Source organism: Sciurus carolinensis, chromosome 6, assembly GCF_902686445.1.
Source record: "Sciurus carolinensis chromosome 6, mSciCar1.2, whole genome shotgun sequence".
In the NCBI taxonomy this organism is placed as follows: domain Eukaryota; kingdom Metazoa; phylum Chordata; class Mammalia; order Rodentia; family Sciuridae; genus Sciurus; species Sciurus carolinensis.
In genome coordinates, this window is record NC_062218.1 from 59,728,423 (window position 1) to 59,747,355 (window position 18,933).

Below are 18,933 nucleotides of genomic sequence, written 5' to 3' on the forward strand. Positions count from 1 at the left end.
TGTATAAGGTGAGGGGGTCTCAAAGGAAGAATGAATTTCCCAACTCTAGCAACCTTTAATAGAGGAAGGCAACGTAAACAGTGGAGCTTAGTACTTAAAAAACAAAGATAGACTTTCACACAAAACTTTCCATTAGCAATCATAATAGAAAAGTTAGTTGTACTCATATATAGTAGCAATGAGCAACTGGAATTTGAAATGAAAAAGCATACTAGAATCAAATTTAATTCTCAAAGAACACATAAGCTGGCACCAATAATGGATGTAGGAAGCAACTGAAAATTTAAAACATGACCAGACCAATTTGGATGCAATCTTAAGAATCCTTTCTACCTGTATCACAATAGATTATTAACACGAACAGAATAATTTTTAAAAAACATAAATGCAAAAGATGGCAAACCAAAAGAAAACGTACTGTTAATTTAGACCATTTGTTCTTCCCCAGTGGGAAAAAACTGATTACTGACTTATAAAATGTTAATAACTTCCTGTATTGATGACCTTTTCTCTTATCTTTGCCTCGCTGATAAATACCCAGATAGATATTCCTCACCCCCTGCTCTCCTTTGAAAATAAGAGAATTGCTGATACCATTTCCTAGGTTTATGTGTCTGTGTTAGGTGAAGTGTTTGTTGATCAGGGCACTACACTGAGCCCCTCAGGTCCTTCACAAAGGAAGGACAGAGTGATTTTTCTCGCTGGTGGGGATGATGATGACAGAGACTTGGCCGTCAGCTTTCAGAACAACTTCCACCAAAAAGTGCCACTCTGTCCAAGGCTGATGGTCCCTTCCCTGGGCAGCCTGCTTTCAGCAACTGGTTAATGCAGCCTTATGAAAGCTTAGCCTTCTCAGCTCTGATGAGACAGGGGACAACTCTGCAGGGTAATTTCGGCTCCAGAGGTTCTTGTGGGGCTGGTTGAGGCCTTGGCAGGTTATATCCCAGCTCAACTTCTCCCTCTACTCGTACTCCTTCCCTCTCTCCCAGAGGTGTTGATTCCAGTATGTGTGACCAGGAGACGTCATCCCTGGCTGGGGGTCTACTTCCAAAAATGAACCTGACACGATGGAAGTCCTAGGAGCACAAATCTTTGGTAGTCAGGGCATGGTGGTGCATGCCTGTAATCTCAGTGACTCAGGAGGTCGAGGCATGAGGATCACAAGTTTGAGGACAGCCTCAGCGATTTAGTCAGACCCTAAGCAACTTCGCAAGACTCTGCCTCAAAATAAAAAATAAAAAGGGCTGTAGATGTAGCTCAGTGGTAGAGTGCTCCTGGGTTTAATCCCTGGTTAAAAAAAAAAAAAAAAAAAAATCTTTGGTAGATATTGGCCTATGCCACGCTGAGTCTACCAGACATGGCTGTGAACCCTCTCAAGCAAAAAAGCATGAAGGAAACCTGGGCCATTTTCCTCAGACAGATTGAAGAAGTGGGTCAAAGAACAAAGAGGACACTTTTGGATTACCAGCAGGGAACATGTTGGAAATTTGGGTGGGGCTTTGGGCGGTGGCAGGAGGCAGGATGGCAGCTGCTTGGCCCACTATTTGGTCTAATCCCCTGAGCTGTCCTGGTCCCTGGTACCGTGATCACACTGTGTTAATTAAATCATTCTCATTAATTCAGCCTGGGTGTAAATTAGGAAGGAATGAAGATAAATTAGGTTTGAAGGCAGCTAATACATTTAACCCCATGCTGCTTATTTTGCAGCCTAACAAAATAACGTTGTTAAGGAAGATAACAAGGCCAAAGCCTTGGGCACAGCTTCCTAATAGCATTAAAAATGAGACCTTGGTTTGGTGTCACAAGCAGAGGCAAAGACAGGTTCCCAGGGGCCTACGGACTGGCTTGGTATCTTGAGTGAAGTGCTAGCTGTTGTACAATACAGAACGGGTAGAATTTCCTGAGTTGTTTGTTACTTAGATATCTATGCCTATTGTCCAGTGTAATCACAATCCTGTTCAAGATTTCTTCCTGTACAGGTACAAGGCTTACTCACCTTTTCTTAGTGTGAGTGGGGTGATAAGAATTATCTTTAGAACTGACTGGGGGATGCTATAAAAATTATAGTTTGAGTTTCTATGGTCATAAATATACTAACTTGCAAGTCACTTTTAGCCATGAGATAAACATTAATCCAGTGGCTCGAAGACTTTTCGTACATGGGGCAAGCAAGCCGGTGCAGAGCTTGTAGGAGGTCATCAGCAACACACATGCTTTCCTAAAATGTAAGTTTAGTTCCTGTGTCTTTCAGCAGGAAATTGTTTCCGGTTTTTATAACCTACATAAACTAATTTCTTTATTCTTCTGTTGCCAATCTCCCTGAGTCAGATGAAACAAATGTATATGGTCACTGAATACATGTCAGGATTTTTCAGTCTGTAACTCTTCCCCCTCTTTCTTGACACACAGATAATGGCAACATTAGGTAGAAAAGACACTGTAAAATGGTTGATGGGTGATGACGCAATGGCCAGATATTTCATTCCTCTCTCACCCTGTCTACTTAGCAAAGCTCTTTGCAAAGAGGAGTGAATCTTGTGACCTTGGTTAAGGACACTAGTTCCAGGTGGCGAAGATGCAACAAACACAGATTACCTATATCTAGTGTGGTAGTTTCTAGTGTGGTAGCTTCCTGGGGCAAAACCCCTAGATAACCAACTGAGCTATATACATATGCCATTTCAAGGCAGGATCATGGGGACAGTTCTGGGTAGATTTGATAAGTGAATGGAGTTAGAAGGGCGTGTTAACCTCTTAACTTAAAATGTTTCCCTTGATGGAAGACATTAACTTGATCTTCAACACCAATATTTGCCTTTGGCGTACAATCCAGACAAAGGCATGATGGAAATGCCTAGAAGGGGTGTTGTGACCCAGGGGCAGAGCCCATGTCTAGCATGTGTGGGGCACTGGGTTCAATCCCCAGCACCACATATAAATGAATGAATAAAATAAAGGTCTATCAACATCTAAAAAAATATTTTTAAAAAAGAAAAGAAAAAGAAATGTCTAGAAGGTGCAAGGGAATCTTGATGGGTCCCTCTGACACTCCGGCACCTACCACAAGTTACAGAATCCTGTTTTTAAAAGACATGCAATAGTTACACTTTCCCATCTCCCATCTTTGCAGCAAGTATCTCTGGTGTCTACAGTGTTTCCATCTCTTTGGTCTTTGCTGAGTTTGTCTTTGCCTGTTTAAGGAACTGAGCTCTGCCTGCTGGTACTCCTTTCTTCACCTCTACTCTCCCAGACCCTCTGCACCTAGTTCCTACCTTGAAGGAATCACCTTTCTGGCTTTGTTAAGCAGCTTTTAGCCAACACTCGGCAGGCATTAAAAATTAAAATAGGAAGCAGATTCTTAAAGGCTCCTAGTGAGATGAGTCAATGCTAACAAAGGACTTCAGAGGGCACTGTCTTTCTTTGTTTGCAAGGAGGGACCTTGGGACATTTCTCAGCACGAATTACCAGGAGGGAAGGAAGATAAGTGGAACTGGGGGGAAAAAAAAGAAAAAAAAAAAGAACTGGGAGTCTTGGTTTCAGCAGTTTGTTGTCTCTGGAAACACTAGAGCCTCCTTAGCTAGTTTAAACCATTTCTGTGCCTAGTATCTTAAAGAAAACTGGGGGCAAAGCCTGGGGGTGATGGAAGGACAGAGTAAACTCAGCGGTGGAGCCCTCACCCTGGAACTGCAGGGCTGGGCCACTGCTAAGTGGTTGCATGACCTGGAGTCAGGCAATTCACATCTCCCAGGACCTCAGTTTTCTCACCTGTAAAAGAATGGGCGGGACTGGTAGTCCATACAGGTGACAGGCTTTATCACAAATAAAAAACAAACAAACGTTTCAGCTCCCACAGTAAAGACAAGCACTTTGTGCAAAGGTGAGAAATGGGATTCATGAATACAGATCGCCAGCGAGATTATTTTTCGAACGGTCTTCCTTTCTGCCTGCCCCTCAGGATATTAAACGTGTGTGTCAGCTGGGCCATTTCTTTACTGACCTACAAACACCGCCATTAAAAAACTCAAACAACAACAACAAAACCTGGAAGGGCCAAGTCTGAGCGAGTGATTGAGACTTTATCGCTATGGAGAAAGGCGGCGTGGCCGCTTCTTTTGAGTTCGCTTTGAATCAAGCGGCCTTGGCGATTGGTTGCGAAGCACGTGGTGCGCGCCGGTCGGACAGCACTAGGAGTTGCTGCTCCTGCCGGGTATCAGGCAGAGTCCGGCCGAGGACTCCACCCGTCCGGGACGGGGAGGAAGAACACAGGCTAAACTCCTGAGTCTCGAGTCTAGCTGGCCCCTTGCCAGCGAGAAACCTTACGATCCGTCTTGCCCTACCTGTAGTGTCCCCAGTGTTCTTATTTGTGCCCCTTCCCTTGCACTGACCGCTCCTCGGGAGTCTAACCCAGCGCACCGGCTGTGCGCCCCCAGAGCGCGTGCCGTGGACACCTAGCTCGCCCCTGGCCACCCTTTTTTGAGCATCTCGTGGGCTTTGGAGCCACGGAGCGCACAGCCCCGGGCGGCGCTCTGCTGCCATGGGTCCCTCAGCTCCGGGGCTAGCCATAAATTAGGCTGGCCCAGAGAGACGTAGACACTTCGACCCGGGAAAACTTATTTTACTCGCTGTCCCCAAGGGCTGCAGCTGCCAGTGGCTGAGATCGTCCGCCCGCTTTGTCTCACTGCACTCTCTGCACCCCTCCCCCGCTTCCTCTACCGATTAACTCCCCCAACACGCTCTTCACCAGCTCCTCTCCTCCTCCTTCCCAACCTCCTCCCTCTTCTCCTCCGGCTGCGCTACTGCGCTTCCTCCCTCCCTCGGTGTCAGTCTCTTTGCATACGCGCCCCCTCCCCTCCCCGCCGCGCCTCTTATAGCCCGGCGCTCGGCTGCTGGGCGCAGACTGCTCTGGCAGCCAGAGTAGAGGTGGCGTGGCGGTGGCGCTGCGGAGACCGGCTCCAGACGCCAGGCGGCTGCCGGCGCTCACAGCGCTTCCTAGCTCCCTCCCCCGGAGTCCACAGCCCGCCTTCTTCCGCGGCGCCTGCAGCCGCAGGCTCGCTCTCCCCTCCCGAGACGCGCTCGGGGAGACGCTCCGGGGGTTCCGCGCGCACGGTCCACGGCGTGGAGACCGTGAGACCAAGGTGAACCGCCAGCGATAGCCGGCCCCTCGAGCCTGTGCTCCAGGCGCGGTCCCCTCTCCGGCCGGCGCCCCATGCGCGCTCCTTTCACCCGGGCTGTCGCCACTGCTTCCCGGGACTGAGACGCCCGCTTCGTCGCCTCCACCCCCGAGACCGAGGCAGAAACCCAGTCGGTTGTTCGCGGAGGCCAGGCGCCACTGCTGTAAGTTTCCCCCACTGCCCCAGACCTGTTGCTAGCGAGTGGGTTTCAGTGGCCGCTGGGGCTGCGGGGGTGCGTTCGGTGAGGTGAGCGTCGCCGGGCCGCCCTGATCTCTCATTTAGGCCGGTGGGGAGCTGCTCTCAGGGCGGAACCCGGGTGCCCGCCCCTGCCCCAGCACTGGAAGCGGAGCTGGACTTCTCTGGAGAGGCCGACCTGCCCTACGCCGCGTAACGCCCGGGCAAGCCGCGGGAGGATCCGAGCCGAGTCGCGCATGCAGTCAGCTTGGCTCCCAGCAGCCTTCAAGGGCTCAGAGCGTGGGGTCATTGGCCCACGTTGCATGCTACCCGGCTCAGCGGAGAATTGGGGCCACGCTCAGACACTCCTCCTCCAGGCACTTCACTGCGTCCAAACGTCTGTGGGAAATGAATGAAAACTGGTTTCTGAAAATCTGTTTTTTATTTATTTATTTATTTCTCATGCAAGCGTTTGGCTTTTAGTGTAACATTATTTTCAAGGGATAGGAATTGGTGGGAGGAGTGGATATGAAACGTTGACCTTGTTCGACATGATATGTGGTGTCGTCCTCACAGGCACGGCCAGCGTGTTAAACAGCGTGGCAACTGTTATAGGGGATTATATGGCAAAACAACTATTTTTGTTAAGTAAGTTTTTGTAATGTTCCATTGTTATCAATAATGTGAAAGCTTGAGAACATCTGCCTCGTTTCTGCTTTGATAGGTTTGAGATCAGTTTTAAACCTGGAGAAACAAGAGTGGGGCTAAGTATTGGAGGCAGAGCTCCTGTGTAAGGAGCATTAAGGGAACTGAAGTTATTGTAACTGGAAACCCTTTTGATGTTCACAGTAATAGCAGCCCTTTTCTCTGTGTTCTTTGTAGATGTAGATGTTCTTTGTAGGTTAAGTATATGCGTGCATTTTCTTGGCCAGTTCCTTGGCATGCAAATATTATGTCTCTGGGGGCTTAAAAAGTGCCGGAAGAATGATTCATTTCAGGTTGAAGGTGTGTTTAGTGACTGTATAAATGATTTCTGCTGATATTTTGATGTTTGAATAATTCTAAACCAGAAAGGAAATGGTTTCCCTTGAGTCTTAAAGTGTACCTTTTATTTCAATCATACATTGCTGCAAGAATGTTATATTTTGACAGTGACATGCTTTTTCAATTGGATGGTATCCAAGATGACAGGGTAGGCTTTTCCGCCTGGCTTTCTGGGCCAACATACAGCAGCATAAACACAGGATGCAAAGAGGTGCACATCCTGTATCCTAAGGTCTTCTAGACAAACTGTTTTCTTAAGTGTATGCCTGGTTGTGAAATGTTTTACACCACCCCAGTGTCATGTTCATGGACACTGAAGTCTGGGCCCAGCAGTATTCCCAACTCAGTGTGCAAGCCCTTGGATGCTGTGTGCCTGGTTACAAGGAGTCTGGTTCTTCTGTCACAGTTGCCTTCACGCTGCTTGAGAGGAAGCAGCTTCATAGGAGTATTTAGATGATCTTTTGAAGGTTGGGTTCAGACATGTCTGAACACTTCAGAAACCTGGGACATTCACAGAGGCTCTCCAGAGCCCTGGGCATTGGTGAAAAACGGTCTAGGAGGTAAAGGCTTAACTTGAGGTTGGAGTGATGCTTGGCTGCTCGCCATTTTTCATATCCTAAGTCATTTCTTGGTGCTTTATAAAGTCTTCCTAACACTGGAGTTCTAGGACTTTGTTACTTACTTTCTTCCACTAAGCCATGTTTACTTATAAGGAAAGGTAACATTCCAAATACTAGGGCAAACAAGTTACATCACCTAATAATATGTGGTCTGAGTGTCAAAGCCATACTGGCACCTGCCTTTGTTGTTTTCTGTGCCATCTCGCAGCTGGTTGTGAAAGAGCAGTTAAGTATTCTAGCCCATGAATCTGGTAAGTCATTCATTAAATGTGTATTTGTTAACAATTCCTGGAATATAAATTAAAAAACAAATATCTGAGTGGTTGAAGGAAAAGCAGAGGGGCTTCAGCTCTGCTGTAAGGACTGGCTGTTCTGTTTGGAAGAGATACTGTAACCAGCCATGCAGTTTACCCTCTGGGGATAAACAACTTCCTCAGGAATCCTTGGACAGGCAGGTTCTTAAAGGGCTTTATTCCTTTGAAGTAACAGAGAGGTAGTGTAAAAAACACAAGGTGTGGGGGTTGGGGTTGTTGGCTCAGTGGCAGAGCACTTGTTTAGCATGTGTGAGGCACTGGGTTCAATTCTCAGCACTACATAAAAATAAATAAAGATATCATGTGCATCAACAACAAAATATTTTAAAAAGACACAAGGTGGGGTACAATTCAATTCTCAAAGATGGATATTAGGAATTTTTCATATCTTTATGCAATACTTTTCATAAGGCAGAAAGTCAAAAGACATCATTAGATTCTACAGTAATTTAAATGTAGATACCTAGGAAAGCACTTTAGTCAGCAAATAAATTCTAGGATCGTCCTATATTAACAAGGGCTGGCAAAATACACATCCACTTGATGGCGTATGTGCACACTCATGCAGACTCGTGCACACACACCTGTGTATTTTTGTTTAAATTTAAATAAAGTGGTATATGCATTTTGAACTGCCTATATGAAGGTGCCAGCATTTGCAGGTACATGAGAACAGTCCTGGTGATGCACTGTTAAATCAAAAGAAGGGGTGGATGCATCCTTTGTTCTTTCCACTGGTTTTCCAAGAATTGTTAGAGAGTAGGAAGAACAGAAAAACAGCAGGAGTAAATACTGCTCAAGATATTCTTTCTTTTATGCAACAAATCCTCATTTTGGAAACTGCCCAGAGCATAAAATATGGGTGATAATTGTGGCCGGAATCCATTCTGTGCTTTCACTAAAGCTTGTTGATCAATATGTGGTTGTGTATGTTGGTATATTTAGACTCTCTGTAGCATTAGAGCTGTCTGGCTAGAAATATATTATTATTTGTTTATTTTTGTAATACTAGGAATTGAACCTGGGGCCTCCACATGTTAGGCAAGTGCTCTATCATTCAGCTACATGCCCAGCATCTGTTAACATTTAAATTGTAGAAGTTGGGTATTTATTGTGTGTGGAGTTTGAGTCTTACTAAAGGAATTCTTTGTTTTCTTTCCATATTAAAAAAAAATTTTTTTTAATGTATCTAGGGCAATGGAGGAACTGAATTTTTAACATTAAATTAAATTGTATTTTTTTTTTTTAATTTTTGTATTGAGGATTGAACCCAAGGGTGCTTCTTTTATTTTATTTTATATTTTTACTTTGAGACAGGGTCTTGCTAATTTACCGAGGGCCTTATTAAGATGCTGAGGCTGGCCTCAGACATGCACTCCTGCTTCAACCTCCTGAGTCGCTGTGTGTGCCACCGTGCCATGCTGCATTTAAATTTATTTTTTTCAATTTTTTAATTTGTTCTGATTGGTTATACATGACAGTAGAATACATTTTGACACATTGTACACAAATGGAGCATAACTTTTCATTACTCTTACCAAAGAAAATTAAAAAAAAAAATTTTTTTAGATGTTTATAGACCTTTATTTTATTCATATATTTATATAGGGTGCTGAGAATCGAACCCAGTGCCTCACACATGCTATGCAAGTGCTCTACCACCGAGCCACAACCCAGCCCCATTACCAAAGGAATTCTTAATGGAATTAATTAGTAGGCTTTTTTTTTTTTTTCTTTTAACACATGGTTTTACGTTGCATTGGGCATTACAGCAGGTGCCTGTCCTGGTGTTATGAGAGCAGGAGGCTTGGCATTTTAAGTGGCCTTCAGTGAATCAGCTGGACTGGCACAGGAGCTGTGAGTGAGACCTGCTCCTCTTGGCCTTGCTGTCTTATATTCTCAAGGACTTCAATATCCTGGAAGTTGGCGATCAGGTTTTCCAAGATGAACCTGCTTGTAGACAGTGAATTTTTTTTTTTTTAAACAGTGTATAGTTTGAACAGCTCAACAGTATGACAGTAAATTCCTTTCTTTCCAGGTAGTTAGTTGTCTCTGACCTTGTTCTGGAATGACCGTATCTTTATTCAGAACAGCAGCAGGGTTAACAACAAAGTGTTGTTTTCTTTGTCCAAAACAACTGTTGCTTTTGGTTTGCTGCTGGGAACATCAGGAGCATCTTGTTCAATGATTTTGTTTTGTTTTTTTAGGAGTGGAAACAAAATGTCAGTCAGCGTGCATGAGAACCGCAAGTCTAGGGCCAGCAGCGGCTCCATTAACATCTATCTGTTTCATAAGTCTTCCTATGCTGACAGTGTCCTCACTCACCTGAACCTTTTACGTCAGCAGCGTCTCTTTACCGATGTCCTTCTGCATGCGGGAAACAGGACCTTCCCTTGTCACCGGGCAGTGCTGGCTGCATGTAGTCGCTACTTTGAGGCCATGTTCAGTGGTGGCCTGAAAGAGAGCCAAGATAGTGAGGTTAACTTTGACAATTCCATCCACCCAGAAGTCTTGGAGCTGCTTCTTGACTATGCATACTCCTCCCGGGTAATCATCAACGAAGAAAATGCAGAATCGCTCTTGGAAGCTGGCGACATGCTGGAGTTCCAAGACATCCGGGATGCATGTGCTGAATTCCTGGAAAAGAACCTGCATCCCACCAACTGCCTGGGCATGCTGCTTCTGTCCGATGCACACCAGTGCACCAAGCTGTATGAACTATCCTGGAGAATGTGTCTCAGCAACTTCCAGACCATCAGGAAGAACGAAGATTTCCTTCAGCTGCCCCAGGACATGGTAGTACAGCTCCTGTCCAGCGAAGAGCTTGAGACTGAAGATGAAAGGCTTGTATATGAGTCTGCAATTAACTGGATCAGTTATGACCTGAAAAAGCGCTATTGCTACCTCCCAGAGCTGCTGCAGACCGTGAGGCTGGCACTCCTGCCAGCCATCTACCTCATGGAGAACGTAGCCATGGAGGAACTCATCACCAAGCAGAGGAAGAGTAAGGAGATCGTGGAAGAGGCCATCAGGTGCAAACTGAAAATCCTGCAGAATGATGGTGTGGTGACCAGCCTCTGTGCCCGCCCTCGAAAAACTGGCCATGCCCTTTTCCTCCTGGGAGGACAGACTTTCATGTGTGACAAACTGTATCTGGTAGATCAGAAGGCCAAAGAAATCATTCCCAAGGCTGACATTCCCAGCCCGAGAAAAGAGTTCAGTGCATGTGCAATTGGCTGCAAAGTGTACATTACTGGAGGGCGGGGGTCTGAAAATGGAGTCTCAAAAGATGTCTGGGTTTATGATACCTTGCATGAGGAATGGTCCAAAGCTGCCCCTATGTTGGTGGCCAGGTTTGGCCATGGCTCTGCTGAACTGAAGCACTGCCTGTATGTGGTTGGGGGTCACACGGCTGCAACTGGCTGCCTCCCAGCCTCCCCCTCAGTCTCTCTAAAGCAAGTGGAACACTATGACCCCACAACCAACAAATGGACCATGGTAGCACCACTTCGAGAAGGTGTTAGCAATGCTGCCGTGGTGAGTGCTAAACTCAAATTGTTTGCTTTCGGAGGTACCAGCGTTAGTCATGACAAGCTCCCCAAGGTTCAGTGTTATGATCAGTGTGAAAATAGGTGGACAGTACCGGCCACCTGTCCCCAGCCCTGGCGTTACACAGCAGCAGCTGTGCTGGGGAACCAGATTTTTATTATGGGGGGAGATACAGAGTTCTCCGCCTGCTCTGCTTATAAATTCAATAGTGAAACTTACCAGTGGACCAAGGTGGGAGACGTGACGGCGAAGCGCATGAGCTGCCATGCTGTGGCCTCCGGAAACAAACTCTACGTGGTTGGAGGATACTTTGGCATTCAGCGATGCAAGACTTTGGACTGTTATGATCCAACTTTAGATGTGTGGAACAGCATAACCACAGTCCCATACTCGCTGATTCCTACTGCATTTGTCAGCACCTGGAAACATCTGCCTTCTTAAACAGGCCATCCTAAGGAAGCATGAGGTAAGACATCAGTTTAACTGGAGGCGTATGCATTTAATTAGGTTAGTTGTCTAAGTTCAGAATGTGGAGTGAGACATGATCCATGTAACCTATACTGAAGTACTACAAAAACTGTAAAAATGAAAGATTTTGTACCCCCAGAATTTAAACACCTGTGTTGACCACAGCTGCAGCTCCCTATAACATAAGCCAGTGGTTCTCAGTCATCACAGCCTCAGAATCTCCTAAAGAGCTTTTCACAAACTGCAGATCCCAGAAACATTGTTTCATTTGGTCTGAGATGGGACCCAGGCATCAGTATCTGTTAGAAAGTTTTCTGATGGTGCTAATATTCCACCAGGTTGAGAACACTCGACCTCTGTTGATAATGCCAGCTAGTGTTTACTGAGGCCTCAGTGTGTGCCCTGTGTTTCACATGAATCATCCCATTTGATCCTCACAGCAACCCTATGGGATATTATTACTAGCCTTGTTGTATAGATGAGGAAACCTGATGCCTGCAGAAGCTTATTAGCCAAGGTCTAATAAGTGGTAGCGTTGATTAAGGAATTAACCAGGCAGTCTGACTCCAGAGCACAGGTGTTTGCATATCATGACAAACTGCCATTTGATAAAACTGAGCTTCATGCTAGTGTCATCCCAGAAGATACTTGGTTGATAATCAAATTCCACTCCCCCAAATGCTTTCTGGACTGAACAGGGTTTTAGAAAATGCATTTCTCAAATTTTTCCTTGTTTATTCTCTCCAGAATTATTTCTTGGCTTATTTAAATTTTTCCCTCAAAGTATAGCTCCCTTTAGGGTATTTATTAACTTACGGGGGAAATCTAGGTCTGTCCTTGTAAAAGGTTGCACCTACATTGTACAATTATGTTTGATGTGCAGATACATCCAGCTACCTAAACTGATTCTCACTATATCTTTTCAGAGTTAATCAGTCAGGCTGACCCTATTGTTGGGGCTAACAAAAGTTTTGTTCTGTGTCATATGTCTGAGTACATAATGGTTGTCTTGTGTACTTAAGAGTATATTATTCTCTTGGCTCCAATAATTAATAGGCCCACACAGCTCTGTTCGCAAAGCTCATGGTTGCTTCTGCTGCTAAGCATTCTTAGGATTGGCCCCAGGAATGGCTTATGCATGTGTATGCACAGGGCACATGGAACTTGTTGATTTGTTTTGGTGATTCATGGGCTTATTACTAATAATAAGAGAAGGAAATAACCGATTTGGAGGAACTACAAGGAAAACTTAACTCATTACTTGGCAACTTTTGGCTCTGTTTTCTCCAGCATGTTTTGTACCTTTGAAGGGGACTTCAAAGGGAAACAGGGTAATCTAACGGTAGTTGTAAGCTAAACAAGGAGGGGTTTCATCTTACTTGTTTTTTCTTTCCTCATTTCTTTTAGCTCACTTAAGAACACCATTAAAATCAGCTTCACTTTCACATTTTATCTTTCTATTTACTTATTTATCTTTTTAGTTGGCCAGTTATCTCCTCCAGCCTCTTACAGTTAGCAGGGTTCCTGGTAGTGCATTGTTTCTTTGAAATGAAAATCTTTGAAAGGAGCAGGAACAGACCAAGAGCTCCTCTGGGCAGCGACTGGGTTAACAGCATCCCACACCAAACTGGCGGCTGTAGCCTTGCTGGCATCTCAGTAATCCTGAACAAACAAATGCTTTGCAACAGGTTATTTCATTTGAGATATGAATGACTCAACCTTCAAGCAGGCTTAAAGAACCTCCTAGGCAAAAGCATCAATTAACAGCCCTAAACTAGGTGTTAGTCCGTAACCGGCTGTATTTGTACAGAAGAGCTTTAAAAATCGCTGGTAGTGCTGGAGTGATCGGTAGGCTGGCGAGTATCCTTAGAGCACGGTAAGGAAATTGAGGTAGAAAGAAACACTACATGTGGTTCTAGTTCTAGTTTTAAGTTCTAGATCATCGTGACCTTAAGATTGCTTTTCTTTCAAATGAGTGGGTTGAGACTATAACTCCCCAAGATCTGTTCCAGTTCAGACTTGGATGAATTGACAAATGGGGGGGACCAGGGATACCTAGACCAGTGCCTGGCAGATATTAGGTGTTCAGTATTTGGTTTTCTTTTTTCTTTCAATTTAGACCTTGCTCTGAGATCCAGCAGTGGAGTCAGCTTCTTTGTGTGTGTGTGTGGTGGGAAATCAGGTTTCTTTGACTGTTATCTCTTTCTGATCTTTATTCTTCGTTTTTGTTTCCTCCTTTTTCAGCCCAGAGTGAGTATGTTGGCAAACACTTGAATTCTCTCTGTCCTGGGTTTCCAATCCTAATCACATGCTTCCGGGCCCTGGAAAACAGAGCAAATAAAGTGCAGGGTTATATGTGAAACAACATCCTCTTCACCCTTGGTGCCACCAGCAAGACAAGCACATAAAAACTGAATTTGACAGGGCCAGGTTTGCTGCTTTTACAGGGTGTCAAAAGTGCCTGATCAAAGCCACTCTTTCAGTTTCCGACAGGGAGAATGTAGGCTTAAATTTCTGAAGTTTACTGCACACAAGATAGTGTTAAAACATTTTAGCTGGATGGAGTGACTTCAAGAAGTGCTCAGTAGGTATCAGCGGAAACTGCTAAAGCCCTCATCCCTCTACTCTCCAAACGTAGGTGCTAAGTGAATTAATCCAGTGTTAACAAAAACCTTCCCTAGTCTAAAAGCTCATCCACCAAGGAGGTTTTAACTGTCTCCTGCTGCTTTGTCAGTGGGTGGGAGGGACAAAAAGGAAATTACTTTGATTATCCTCTATTTTCTTGGTGCCTCCTGGCCCCAACCTGACAGCACTTGAACTTCCATTTGCTATTTGCTTTGTTTCTTCTCTTTTAGATGGGGGTGTGAGGAGACTCTTTTTTTTTTTTTTTTCCTGTGCTAGTATGCAATGTCTTGAAATTTTATATTATTACAAGATACATTCTTTTGGCCTAATGTGAATATACAGGTTAAAAGGAGGTGGGGTGGGGGTATGACACTGTAGTCTAAGGAATGCCTTGAAGGCTTGAATCACTGTTAGGAAACAGCCAAAAGAAACAACTATCAGATGAATCAGACTTCTGAACACACAAAAGCAAAGGAGAAGGATTCAAAGCAATTAATGAGCAGTCTCTCCAGAATTCCCTTTGTCTGTACTTCAGAGTTATAGTAATAGGGATACAGATTCCTAAACTAGTCTGGAAGTGTGCTTTACGAACAGTTAGGGTGAGTCTTTTCTTTTTTTTTTTTTTTTTTTTTTTTTTTTTTTTGCAAAATTTCCCTGTATGAAATAAATGTGCAGGGAAGTAGCGGGAGGAGATGCTAGCTCCTATGAAAAATGCAGACTTCATGGTTTTGGTAGTTTTGAGTTTATATCCACACTTGATGTTGGAAGATACTGTTCATAATAGAACCAGCATTCTATGCTGCCTTCTTCTGAGTGTAGACTAATGAACTTCAAAAATAAACTCCAAGCCTTGGGCTGTCGAGGCCTAGTATGTTGTCATGTGAAAGGAAGAGAGACTGATGTCTGCCATAATGAATAGTGAGGATGCATTTAAATAAGAGGATTAATATGTCTGTCTTCTATATGGTGAATAAATTTAATTTGGAATCCTTTATGGTAAATGGGCCAAGGAAGGTTTGCCCAGGAATCTTCTCTTTCTGACTCCCAAGTGATCACTTTACAGTGGCTTTGTTTAATCAGAAATTTCATGAATTGTTGGAAGCAAGATGGCAACTTATAATAGCAACTAAACATATGGGTTTGAATTTGAATATATATGTATATATGGAAGAATTGAAGGTCCTGGATCGGACAACCATTTTTCGATCAGGGCAGCCACTTGTATGGGTACTTGCGCACCCATGTACACCTTCAAGGAAAGAACTTTTGACCTCTTTGCACAGTTCCTACTGAACATGCAATTAAGACCTTTAGAAGCAACATTGCCCAGCTCTGTCCCAAGTTCAATTTAAAAAAAATTTCACGGCTACTAACGAAATCTTAAATCTATGGCATCACACAAATCCTTCATGCCTTTTTGTTTTTTTCTTTTCCTCCTATTTTAGCACCCTCCATCACTCGGTGAGACAATTTGAGATTTCTACTTTGGGGCTCCCAAGTTTAATGAAGAGAAAGAGCAAAAGGAAAAGAAGTTGCTACAAGACTCGAATAACATCCGCTGCACTTTGTCAATGCTCTAACTGGACATGAAGGAAAGGGGTGAGGGAGGGGGTGGGATTTTCAGTGCAAGTAGCACATGGTTTAAATATGAATGAATGAACCTGTGATCTAGTCCTTGTCCTGTAATTGTGGATTAATGTCAGCATTAATCAGCCCCTCAAAGGGAGAGAAAAGCTGGACCTTTTCCCTTGCTGTACCACATTCAGCATTTGATTCCATGGGCTCCACCATTTATGTGTAAAATTTGAAATGGTTGTCACCTCTCTCTGAGGAGTGAGCTTGAAGCCTCCAGACCGGCAGCTGTTGGTGATTCAAAGCTCCAGCGTGGCCAGGAGGGAAGCTGGCTGGGCTGGCTCAAGAATGAGGACTGCTGCGCTGGACTCTCCGTTAATCTCGAAGGGGTTGTTCCTCCCCCCAGGAACATTTCTGAACAATGGGGACATTGTGGGTAGCTGTTTGGTAGATGTTCTTTTCTATTTATAAGTGACTTTAAACTTTCCCTTGGCTGTTAAGAAGTTTGTTATAGATTTAGCTATTTATTGTTTGATGCCTGCATGCTGAAACAAAGCTTCCAGTTGTCTTCACGTGTATGGATGTGTGAATGGTTGTATGTTTTGCACATTTTGTGGCTGTTGGGATGTGCTTTGCTGCACAAAAATGAAAACTTTTGAGTTACAATTTGGAGTATAACTGGAGGGTGGGTGGGGGTGGGGTGGATTTCTAAAATGTCAAAACAGGGAAGGATTACAAGATGGAAACATCCCAGGGGTAGAGAAATCATGGAGGTCACTTTTCTTAGACTCACCACCTTTTTCTGGGGTTTCATGAGGTATGGTCAAGCTGATGGCTGATGAGATGAAGGAGGATTCTTCTTTCTGCCTTTCTCCTTCCCATCTGATTTACCCAACATCAGTCTCAGCGGCTGAAATTCAGAAAGGACCAAATTGCTTTGCAGTTTTTTTTTTTTTTTTTTTTTTTTTTTTTTCTTTGTGTAATATCCTGCAATCCTGGAAAATTCTATGGAATAGTTCTGTATATAGGGCACAGGTAAAGACATTGTCCAAAGTTTATTTATTTATCTATTTATTACCTGACAAGAATGCCTCGCCGTGTAACCACAGTTAATGGGAACAACCTAAAATGTCACAAGTGTAAATTCATTCACTGACTGCATTTGCTTGATCTGGACTCATTGTTCTCTGTTCTTGCTGCACAGTTTAGCAAGTGCTAGAAGTTCTTTAAAAAAATTCTCATTGGTACAGTGTACACGTTAGTGCCCACTCTTAGGTAAATGTTGAAAAAAAAACTCTTTGGTATACAAAAGTGACACATTTGGTCACACGACACCAAAGAATTGTAAGCAGTGACCCTGTGGAGAGGTTTTCTGGGCTGGTTGGGAATCAGTTGTGAATACCTTCTTTGCTTGTTGGAGTGCTCGTTTACTAAACATGTGCTGTGGTAGCTCTTAGTGCTAGACTCAAGTAGGTGCTTCTTCAGAGGTGTCTGGGGAAGACCAAAGTTTGCAACTCGGTCTGCTTTGGTCCATGTTTCTCACATTGCTGTATTTTAGAAATAGGGTTTAAGGCTGATAACAACCTTTTACATCGTGAGTGTGTTTGCATTGTCTGATGACAGATAAATCCTTAACATTTCTCTCCACCTCAGTACTTTAGACTAATTGTACATATCCATCCATGCCATGAATTAGTGGGCTCTAGTTGGACCAAAATAAAACAAATGAGCTGTTGGAATAAAAGAATCACATTACTGTCCAGCAGCTAGTCTGGTTCCTAGATGTGTTCTAAGCGATGCAAATGTCTAATTGTACTCTGGCGGCATAGTTGGTGTTGTTATGTTGTAGTAGTTACAGCTCCGTAGTTTATGATGCAAATCTGTCCAGAGATGTATGTGTCACTGCATGGCTTCTGAAAGCAGGAAGAATTTTCTGCAGCTGTTTCAAAGTTGGGGCCTGTCCTTGAATCCTCCATTAATTACTGTGCGTGAGCCAGAGGGAGCCACCGTAAGGGTGGGCCCCCAGCCTGCAGGGAACTTTCTGGACTCCTGCTCTTTGAATTGATGTAGGCATTTGTGCTCGCTACTTGACCATTCTCACCCTGTGAAACGTCCCACACTTTGAAGCAAATACAATTCACAGCACAGTACACACAAAAACCTTGGCATAAGACAGAGAAGGTTCTTCTCATTTTGTGAGCTGGTTGCTGTAGAAACGGATAACAAAGGGCAGCCTTCCACTTCTGGTATAATTGTGTAGCCCCTTTTCTTTGGGCTTGACACCTGTCTGAATAAGAGTGATTAGAGCTGCATAATATCCCTCTTTTGGCTATTGAATATGTGGTTCACGTACAGAACTCTGTATAAGTTAGTAAAATGTTCGTGTTCATATGTACTTGTTTGCTACTACTACATTTTTGAGGTTTTGTAAAACTTATTTTTTTTTCACAATGTGAAACTGAAGGTCAATAAATTATTAGAGATTTTCTCTTCATTGTGTGTGCTTGTCTTGTCATTATTTGAATACAATATGATATTAGGCATGGAAAACTTGAGCCTTTTCTCATTTACTCAAGGATGGTCATTTCAAATATTCTGAATGTGATTTACCTCATTGTTTTGTCATGTGTTCGTTAAAGTATTCTTGTGCATTAAATAAAACTTTTGGCCATTAGCATGTCTTTGAGCAAGGGAAAAGCCCTCATTTTTGTGTCATTCATAGCTTGGGATATAAAAAGTCACATGCTATGTAATATTGAGATGGCATGCTTTATATTAGATGGAGTTTGGTTTTTGTATTCCTCTTGTGGGTTTTACTTTGATAGAAAATTGATAGGGGGCTGGAGCTGGAGTTCAGTTCTCTTTACTGACATCCCCTTTAGAAACCATTTAAAGTAAGTAAAAGTGTGTGCATATTTTTTCCTCTGAAATGGTGCATTTCCTCTGAAATGGTTGCAAGTGCAACTCCTTAGGCACATTTAGCAGCTTCCAAGTTAACAGACAAGCCTCCTGCCCTGCCCTCTTGGTGGCTTCATGTCACACTGAGATGCTCCTTTATCACTTGGGTTGAACCCCTCATTTTAGTGGGCAGAGCAATGTTCGGTGTAATCTTTTCTGGCCAGAAAATAAATACTACCTAATTGGAACTCTAGGAGACCTCACAAGTAGGCACAATACAATTACAGTCTTTGGACTTTCACCAAGATGCCAGAGCAGATGCCTCCGGGTTGACAGAAGGATCATTTGGTTCCTTGCTGCGTGAGGCTGGTGTACAGCCAAGCCTTTGGGAACAAGTGTCTGAGCCTTCAGATTCCAGGAGCACAATGCTCATGACCCATGGAAACCCTGTGGATGACACCATATGTATGACACCAAATGACAAGGAAGAAAGGCAAG

At 43.9% G+C, this 18,933-nt stretch overlaps 1 protein-coding gene across 2 annotated transcripts; it reads left to right on the forward strand.

The window, feature by feature from the left end:
* Nucleotides 1-4,914: 4,914 nt before the first annotated feature.
* On the forward strand, nt 4,915-18,031 carry Enc1 (ectodermal-neural cortex 1). Of its 2 annotated transcripts, XM_047557005.1 has the most exons (4): nt 4,915-5,334; nt 5,454-5,993; nt 9,531-11,338; nt 15,411-18,031. In XM_047557005.1, the coding sequence occupies exons 2-3, from the start codon at nt 5,902-5,904 to the stop codon at nt 11,311-11,313; spliced, it is 1,875 nt and encodes a 624-aa protein (XP_047412961.1). In that variant the 5' UTR covers nt 4,915-5,334; nt 5,454-5,901; the 3' UTR covers nt 11,314-11,338; nt 15,411-18,031. The 2 variants fall into 2 exon arrangements, with proteins under 2 accessions (XP_047412961.1, XP_047412962.1); XM_047557006.1 differs by lacking the exon at nt 5,454-5,993.
* The last annotated feature ends 902 nt before the right edge of the window (nt 18,032-18,933 follow it).